This window comes from Myotis davidii, unplaced genomic scaffold (genome assembly GCF_000327345.1).
Source record: "Myotis davidii unplaced genomic scaffold, ASM32734v1 scaffold88, whole genome shotgun sequence".
NCBI classification, from domain to species: domain Eukaryota; kingdom Metazoa; phylum Chordata; class Mammalia; order Chiroptera; family Vespertilionidae; genus Myotis; species Myotis davidii.
In genome coordinates this window covers 6,180,792-6,189,879 of record NW_006300377.1, presented here as the reverse complement: position 1 = coordinate 6,189,879, position 9,088 = coordinate 6,180,792, and the positions used below count along the sequence as shown (strand labels likewise).

Genomic DNA, 9,088 nt, shown 5'->3' with positions numbered 1-9,088 from the left:
CTGTTCAGCTGACTCATTCATTCAACTGATTCCTGGACATCGCAAAACTGCGTCCTCACAGCGGCCATCAGAAAGCCTCGTGCCCCGTTTACAGAAGTGGGAACTGGCCACGGTCAGAAATCATGAGTGGCTGCGGCGGGCCTTGAGCCCAGCGGTGAAACCCCCCAGCCAGGCTCTGTGTTTGGCAGTCACATTCGCACACTGTAGTTACAAAGAGGGGGCGGGGGTCCACTGAGGAAGGTCAGCACCCTTGGTCACAGGGCCCTGGTGCTTAGTGTCACCTCTAGAGAGGGGCTCCCACTCCCACCCCAACCTGGGCAACGCGGCTGAGGACTCACCTTCTCTCCCTTCAGCCCCGGCACCCCTGGCTTCCCCTGTAGGAGAAGCAGTGGCATTAGGGCTGGTGCATCACGACAGGGCCCGGGGACCTAGCCCCACCTCTGGAGCCTTGGTGGGGCAGGCTTGGACATAGTGGGCAGTGCTCCCCCCGCCCCCACCGAATTGGGGGTCACTCACAGGCTTCCCGCCAGGACCTTCCTTGCCCGGCACCCCGGAGCTGCCCTGTGGTCAAAAGAAGGGTGAAGGGGGAGGCTCCTGGCTGTGACCTCAGCCCGTCACCCCGTCCCCATGCAGCCCCCTCTCTGGTGGCAGGAGAATCTGTCAAATCTCCCGTCGCCTCCTGGTCTGTTCGGTCAGCAGAGACCCCCCTCTGCTGCCTGTCCTCATGTCTGTCTAATGCAAGCCCTCTGGTTGCAAAGGAAGGGCGTCCTGAGGCCTCTAGGTACCCTTCCCAGGGTAGTAGGTAGGAACGTGATCTGGATGACCCCAGAGGAACCACGGCAGACAGACAGACCACCATTTCAGGGCTTCTTGCTCACTGAGGCACAAGGCCCTAAAACAGCGGCCCCTTTGGCGGTTGAACGACCCTTTCACAGGGGTCGCCTAAGACCATCCTGCACATCAGATATTTACATTACGATTCATAACAGTAGCAACATTACAGTTATGAAGTAGCAACGAAAATAATTTTATGGTTGGGTCACAACAGGAGGAACTGTATTTGACAGCCAGAAGGTTGAGAACCACTGCCCTAAAATGAGCGTGGGCCCTCCAATCAAGGCCCCTCTGGTCATCACTAGACTTAGGACTGCCATTCCCGGTGTCTGGAACCCAGGCCAAGGCTCCCAGGTCGGCGAGCACTGGGAGGGAGACACTCCCCACCGAGGGGCCTGGCTGAGCAGAGAGCCCAGCCTCCTCAGATGGATGCCTGGCCCCGCTCCCCCCACATGTCCATCACCCCAGCTTCCCCCAGCCCCATTCTCTCTCCTCCCGCCAAGCAGGGGACTCCCTCATGCGCCCATGCTCTAGCCTGTGCTTACCTTGTCTCCTTTGGGACCAGCTGGGCCACCCGGGTCCCCCTGAGGGCAGAAGCAGTGCCAGGGGCCTCACATTACAGAGAGATCTACTCTAGCCCCTCCCCCAGCAGGACCCTGGGTCTGGCCCCCCACCACTGGCCAGGCAGGAGAAGGGTCTCAGAAGAAAGGAGAGGCAAGCAGTACTCACCGGGATCCCAGGAAGTCCTATACCAGGGGGCCCAGGCAGGCCAGGTGGCCCGGGCTCTCCTGCCAGCCCCTCAGGCCCGACAAAGCCAGGGTCTCCCTGGTCAGGAGTTATGTGGGTGTGAGAGAGCTGCCGGCTCGGCTCAGCACCACTCTCCACCCCACAGACACCCCCAGCTCACCTTCTGTCCTTTGGGCCCCATGACACAGATCTCTCCCGGCCGGCCCTGTGGGTGGGTGTAAGAGCGGCCAAGGCTTGGCCCAGACCCACTGCCCACCCCACTGTCCCTCACCCAGCCAGACTCCACCCAGCGCCCCAAGGTCATCAGTCAGCCTCAGGGTATTGGAGATCGGGGCTCTTAGGCCTGGAGTCAGGAGGCCCCCTCCCGGCTGTGACTCCTCAGCCACAACCTGCCCCTCCCAGGCCTGTTCTGTCTGAGTGAGGGTCTCGGGGTGGATTCTGATGGTTAAATTCTAGCATTCCAGACTCCCAGGCTGGGGACATGGGGCTGTGGTGGGGAGGGGCTGGGAGCCATACATACATCTCGGCCTGGCTTCCCCATGGAGCCCTTGATGCCTCCGTCTCCCCTCTCGCCTTTCTGGCCCTGGAAAAGGTAGAGACAAAGTGACTGGGGCTGAGGGCAGAGCCTGGAAGAACCAGGGCAGCTCCATCCAGGGGAGAGACAATTCCCTTTGAGGCCCAGGTCTCTGCTGCCCCTGAGATGAAAGGGCCTCGTCCCCACAGGAGGGTAGACAAGAACTCCCAGACCAGCCAGACAGCTCACTCTGGGGCCGGTGGCATTTCCCTCTAGGCCAGTGGTTCTCAACCTTCCTAATGCCGCGACCCTTTAATACAGTTCCTCATGTTGTGGTGACCCCCAATTTCATTGTTACAAATTGAACATAATTAAAGCATAGTGATTAATCACAATACAATATGTAATTATATATGTGTTTTCCGATGGTCTTAGGCGAGCCCTGTGAAAGGGTCGTTTGACCCCAAAGGGGTCGCGACCCACAGGTTGAGAACCGCTGCTCTAGGTCTTGGTGGAAATTTGGACATGGTGGGATGACTGGGAGTGTTGGCGGGTACTGCCAACTCTGTGCCTGATGTCACCTCCCTCCTCATGTCTGCAGAGCCCACAGATCTCCCTGCCACCCACCCCTTCAAATCCAGACCCGTTACCTTCTGGCCTGTGGAGCCCGGGGGTCCTGAGGGTCCCTGAGGTGAGTTGGGGACACAAAAGAAGGGGTGATAAAGGAGAGGAAGGCTAGGGCCCCACTGCCCCTGCCCCAGCCCTGGTTCCACACTCACCAGGGCTCCTGACTCCCCCTTCTCTCCCTTCGGGCCTTCTGAACACTGAGCAGGGAGACAAGGTGTTGAGAGGAGCCCAGGATCCCCCCATGGGCTACCAAGGGCACAGCCCCTTCCCCAAGGCTAACCCCACAGGGCGCTAAAGCAGGCCAGACCTCCAGCTCTTACCTGAAGCGGGGCATCCGGGGAGATTCGGACACAGTCATTGCCCTGGGGGTAGGGAGCAAGGGATCAGGGGTGGGACCCCCTAGGAGAGTCTCCCCAGACCTGATTTGAAGAGGATGGGCCCAGGAATCCCACAGTCCTAGGTGCCCCTAGAAAATAGAGATTTCCACACTAACCCCTAGACAGCTCCTGGCCCTCATCCCTCATTTGGGCCAGGCTGCAGGCTTCCAGCTGAGATGACGGGGATGATGGCTCACATCCCAGCCCACCCCCACCCCCCGGGCACGGCTGGGAAGGGTCCTGCAGCAGGCACGGCTGGGGCACTTACCCGGGCTCCCTTCTCTCCCTTGAGGCCTGATGGGCCAGGCGGGCCCTGCTCACCTTTCCCTCCCTGTGGATGAGACCAAAATGGGTGCTGGGACCAGAGGGGGCACATGGGAGCCTCCCTAATCTGGTCTTCTCCACCATCCACCCCACAAGGGTGTGTAAATGAGCACAGCCCCACCCAACCCCCACCACACACACAACACATGGAGTCCATATGCATTCAACCACACGTCCCTCCCAGGCCAAGAGGCTCTAGCTGGCAAATCTATAGTCTCACGCAGAGGGTATCCCTCCCCCACACCCCTGCCTACGCACACTAGCTCACACACAGCACTCAGGGACACAGGGACATGTGCATGGATGCAAACATGGAGCAGCAGAAACCCACGGAGATGAGTGTCAGGCTGCCTGAGTTCAATTCCTGCTCCTACTGCTTTAGTACGTGACTCAAGTCATGTGACCTCTCTGAGCCTCAGTTTCTTCATCAATAAAATGGGGCCCATGTCAGCAACTATCTCAACGTGTGGTGCCAGGTGTTCATGCTGCAGGTAGAGTGCTTGGCACCGGGCCTAGCACTCAGTCAGCACCCACATGAGGGTGGCCCCAAGAGCTATTACATACTCACAGGTATGCACAAGCGCACAAGCTCACACTTGTATGCATGCGGCCTACCCCATCAGGATTCGGGAAGGTCATGGATGTGCACATGTGTGGCCCACGGCCCGATGTGCAGTGGGGCCTCTGAAAAGGGCAGTTCTTAACACCCTTATACACACCCAACCTTCACTCCTTCCGACACGCACGTGTCTAGTCCCCACACACACGTACAGGCTCAGGTAGCCCTGACAGGAACGCAGCCCCGAGGTGACATGCTGTGGGATGTGCTGGGATCTCCGAAGGGGGCAGGAGTGTCCTGCTCTCCATCTGGAACTTACCTGGAGGCCAGAGGGACCCGTTGTGACCTGAGGGGACAGAGGAGAGAGCATTACACCCCAGATAGGGAGAAGAAACCGGGCCCAGAGAGGACAATCCATTTAGCCAGGGTCACACAGCGTGGTGACAGGAACAACACGCTGAATCCCAGTCCCTGATCTGTCTCCCAGGCAACCAGCCGGCTGACTTGGTATCCTAAGGCTGTCGAACTAACACAGGGGTCCAACCCACGCTCTCCAAACCTGCCTGGCTTTGGCTAGCTCCGACCCGCGGTTGCTAGGATAACATGGCTGCTTGGTTGCCATGATAACCCTGTATAGCTGGGGACTGCAGCCTTACCAGATTTGGTTGGGGACTAGATGGAAAAGGAGGCACTTCCAAGGGCAGGGGGTTTGGAGCTGAGGGGAGCAGGACTTGTAGCCTTTGTGGACCAATGTGACTTGTCACCTCAGAATATCAGGCCTTGGGGAAGTGGGGACGCACGCTGCTCACGGGAGGGCACAGTTGGGGACCAGCTGGGCTTGCACTGAGTCCCTCTCCCTTGTCCTTCTGGACCCCAGAGGGAGGGTGGGCAGGGCCAGCTAGAGAGGGCGAGGAGGGGAGGCCTTGAGCCAGCGTGTGTTTGGGGGGGCCAGTGCTGGGCTGTGTCACTCTGAGTCCTTCCCCTTCTCTCATCCTCCAAGACCATGTGGGGGCCCTCAAGCAAAGCAGGCCTGAGTCCTGGGGGTGGGGGTGGGGGAGTGCAAAGCTGGGATCTGCAGCCAAGGCCTTGATCCTCCGGCCACCACCCGGTCCCCATTGCACTGGCTCCCAATACATGGCCCAGATGACAGGGCGCGAGGCTGCCTTCCATGCAGCCTGGCTGGTGAGGATGGGGGTGGGGTCAAGCCCGGCTCGGGGAGCTGGGCAGAGAGGGAGTGAGAAAGTGCACAAAGACCCCTTGTCCTTAAGCAGGGAGCTGCCAAGCAAACCTCTGAGCAGCGCTCACTCCCAGCCAGTGCCCGCCCCACGCTGCACATCTCCTGCTCACTCACATTGCTTTCCCGGGCACCATGGACACAGGGTGGGCACTGAAAGGGAAGAACAGGCCAGGAGGTCAGCCCTGAGAGCTCAGGACCACCCATGCATCCCCACACACGCACCAAGCACACAGAACATCATGTATGTTCTGGGCGAAGTCTGAGGGAGCATAAAGATAGGAACCATATCCAACAAGTCTTGCCCCTTAATTCCTACCCACCCAGAGCCAGGCATTTCTCAGATGATGAAACTGAAGCCCAGAGAGGAATAGCAGTGGACCCTGGGTCACACAGCTTGTCAGAGCAGAATGAGGGCTATAATCTGGGGTCCCATGGCCAAGGCCTGGGCTCTCCCCATGATGCCCGTGGCCACGTGCTGCCAACTCAGCAGGAGTATCCAGGACTAAACCCCACCCCCAAGGAAAGGCAGCAGACAGACATGACCCAGCACTGATCCCCCAAGGAATGCTGGGAGCTGTGTAGTCTCCCACACCCCCATGCCCAGGCTGCAGTGCCCCAAAGCCTTGTCCAAAGGGTTCATGCTGGCACCTCTTCAACCGAGCTCTTTTTGCCAGTCTAGATGGGAGGCTTACCTCATCGGGGGCTGTCTCCTGATGGGCCTGGGAAGAGGGAGGGCATGGGGGTGGGCAGGGATTGGAGGGGATGAGGCACTGCTTCTAACACCCCTGCCCAAGAACCACCAGGAGCAGGTGCCCTCAGTAGTGCCAGGTACTGTGTCTGCCTCACTCCCATTCATCCTTCCTTCTCAGAGCTGGCACCCATGTGGCTTAGCTCTGTCCAAAGGGGGCAGGTGGGAAGAGTGTGGGAGCAGAGTCTCTTATGCAAGAGGGCACAGAGGGCATGGAGGGCAGACTGAGGGTACCGTGGGCTCCTCCCCCCACCCACCATCTCTACCTTCGTTCCCCTTTCTGCCTTCTGGCTGATTCTTCCCGTCAGCTGGGCATCCACCTGGGCAGACAGAGTGAAGGGGAGCTGTTGAGGAGGGGCAAGTCTGGGGCCCATGCTGGAAAGGGGTACTCAGACAGGTGACATCTGGCACCTCCCAGGGCATCAAGAGCCTGTTCAAGCCCCTGACACCCCACTGACCCCTTCCTTTCCCCCCACCCACGTGATGTCGGAGAAAGCGAGACCGTGAATCAATGAGATCCTGTGTTCCTGCAGCCAAAGGCTGGGCATGATGCCCAGTGGGCAGGGAGGTTGCCCAGTCGGTGGGTGGGGCTAAGAGAGGAACTGGGCTTCCAGGCTCCCCCTAGAGAACCTGCGAATGAGCAGGACAGCTGGCCAGGATGCTGGGTGCAGAACCAGCCTGGCCTTGCCTGGGGCTGGGCCCAGGAGAGTGAGCAAACCCCAAGGGAAGCAGTGTGGTCTGGCCTCTGGCCTCAGGTATCCCTGTCCTGGAAACTGCCTTTGGTTACAGACCTCAATCCTGCCCTCACCAGGAGGGCCTGGGGTGGCATCAATGAGGGTCTGGGTAGTGCCAGAGCTAGATGGGCACAGCTCAATGACAATAGGCAGGCAGGCACAGGGTCACCCCACGGGCCGTCTCTCTGCCTCCCTGAACCCTATAGGAATGGTACACACACAGGCAGACCTCCAGGGGCCTCCCCACCCCAGGTACAACTGACCCTGGGGCAGACCGCAGTCAGGTTGGCTGAGAAGTGGTCTCCCTATGTCTGCTGGGCCCATGTCTGCCTGCCCTGCCCACCCACCTTGCTCCTTTGAGGTTCCTCCAGGCAGAAGCAGCGAGTGTAGACCTTGCCCTCCGTCTGTGGGTTGATCTCGATGAGCTCATTGCTCTGGGTGTCCCGGCGGGCTTTGGAGGTCTCTGGAGGGCACTGCCCAGTGTGAGGGAAGGGCTGAGTTCAGGACAGAAGGCTGACACCACCCTTCACCCACTCATCTTAAGATTTCTAGGCATCTCCTCCTCATCACCCACCTCCAGCACACTGTCCCCCTGCGCGGTACCCCTCACCCCCTCCCTCTGCTGTGCTGGGGCCGGGCCACTCACCCCTCCCGGTAAAATCTCACAGCAGCCCTCCTCCAGCACCAGCTCGGGGTCGCAGTAGATGTGTGCCTGCTGAAGGTCAAACTGCAGGGGACACACAGTCAGCGTCACTCCATTTGAGCAGCTAGTCCTGGTCCCCAGTGAGGCACGGAGAAGGCTCCGCCCTAGGATTTGGCCTCAGAGCGTTTCTAGTCTGGCCTGGGAGACCATCAGGAATATCGCTGTCACCAAAAGGAAACGACACTGCGTGTGCAGGGAAGAGGGAGAGGAGGGAGAAATGTTCACGTTGGCCCAGAGAAACGGGGAGGAGGAGACTCCATTCCAGCTGGGCATGCAGGACCAGTAGATGGTCAGCAGATGGGCATGCAGGACCAGTAGACCGCTAGCAGACGGGCATGCAAGGAAAAGCATTGCAGGTGGAGCCAACAGCACAGGCAAAGGCATGGAGGTGTGAAAGTCCTAGGTGAGAGGACGGCCAGGATGGAATCGAGAAGAACCGAGCTGCAAGGAGAGAGGTCAAGGAAGCCGCCGCTGCGCACATCTGTAAGGACCAGATCGGAAGGGCCTTGAATGCCAGGTGACTGTGTTTAGGCTGCATCCGGGGGGCAGTGGGGAGCCAAGCCAGGATTCTGAGCAAGGGAAGGACCTGGTGAGAAACAGATTCCAGGGAGCTCGCTCAGGCTCCCAGAAAGCGGGAGCAGGGGCCAGAGCCCCACCTCGCACTCACCGAGACGGGCTTGGCCTGCTCAGCATCCAAGCCCAGAAAAACATGACCCACAGGCCGCACGGGTCGCCGGGGCCCCAGAGGCTGGGAGGAGGCCGAGGTGCAGTCCACATGCACGGAGGCCACGCGTTCCGCCACGCTCAGCTGTAGCTTGTGCCAACGCAGGTCAAAGAGCTGGGGCACCGAGAAGGTGCAGGACACAAAGTCGCCGTCGGGGCCCAGGGCCCGCAGTTCCAGGCTCTGCTCTTGGCTGTTCACTTCCAGGGAAATCTGGGGGGAATTGGGAAAGACGCAGGGCAGAGGATCAGAGCCCTGGGACCACAGCATGGCACAGTTCATTTCACAGGAGGGGAAACTGAGGCCCAGAAAGGGAAGAACACTGGCTGGGGTCACAGATGGAAAGAGGTCCTGGCGGGGTGGGGGTGGCCTTGAGGGTGGGCACTGGGGCATAGCGGGGAGGCCCCAGACATCCCCACCTGGGACAGAGCTGGGCTGGACTAGTGCTGCTCTCAGCCCCAAGAGCAATAGGTGTAGGAGTGGGGCTCACCTGCGGGTACCCCTCTCCATCGGTCACTTGAAACAAATACCACGTGTTCTGGTGGGTGTGTTTCTTCAGCAATAGCGTCAGCACCAGGGTGAACTCATCGGGGAGGCCCCGAGGGAATACTCGGCTGGGGACAGAGGAGGGAGGGTGCCCAAGGCTCAGGGGAGAGACCACCTACTGCCCACCCTGGGCCCTGGGGACTGTTGAACCTACACAAGATACCTGCAGGCTCACACTTTCAAATACACACCCATTCATTTACAGACATTTCTTGAGTGCCTACTATGTGCCAGGTGTGGGTCTGGCTGCTAGAAATGACAGTAGTGGGAACACAGAGGAGGTATCTACCCTCATGGAGCTTTCAAGCCTGATGGGGTGGGAGGTGATGGGGGGAGCAGACCATAAACAAAGAATCCCCAGAAAGACTATTTCACCATCTCATTACAATAGTGGCAAGTGCTTCCAAGGAATTCAGG

The 9,088-nt window shown here is 59.4% G+C and overlaps 1 protein-coding gene across 1 annotated transcript in view; it reads right to left on the bottom strand.

Annotated features, from left to right (window-relative positions):
* COL16A1 (collagen type XVI alpha 1) overlaps positions 1-9,088 on the bottom strand; it is a 59,944-nt gene that overhangs the window by 44,951 nt on the left and 5,905 nt on the right. The window contains exons 5-22 of the mRNA XM_015572783.1: positions 8,616-8,739; positions 8,072-8,338; positions 7,348-7,428; positions 7,049-7,174; positions 6,234-6,287; positions 5,912-5,938; positions 5,334-5,369; positions 4,302-4,328; positions 3,368-3,430; positions 3,043-3,084; positions 2,875-2,919; positions 2,746-2,781; positions 2,102-2,164; positions 1,742-1,786; positions 1,564-1,659; positions 1,380-1,418; positions 517-561; positions 339-374 (exon numbers count right to left, since the gene is read on the bottom strand). Coding sequence (XP_015428269.1) covers positions 339-374; positions 517-561; positions 1,380-1,418; positions 1,564-1,659; positions 1,742-1,786; positions 2,102-2,164; positions 2,746-2,781; positions 2,875-2,919; positions 3,043-3,084; positions 3,368-3,430; positions 4,302-4,328; positions 5,334-5,369; positions 5,912-5,938; positions 6,234-6,287; positions 7,049-7,174; positions 7,348-7,428; positions 8,072-8,338; positions 8,616-8,739 — 1,252 coding nt within the window. The remainder of the gene's footprint in view (positions 1-338; positions 375-516; positions 562-1,379; positions 1,419-1,563; positions 1,660-1,741; positions 1,787-2,101; positions 2,165-2,745; positions 2,782-2,874; positions 2,920-3,042; positions 3,085-3,367; positions 3,431-4,301; positions 4,329-5,333; positions 5,370-5,911; positions 5,939-6,233; positions 6,288-7,048; positions 7,175-7,347; positions 7,429-8,071; positions 8,339-8,615; positions 8,740-9,088) is intronic.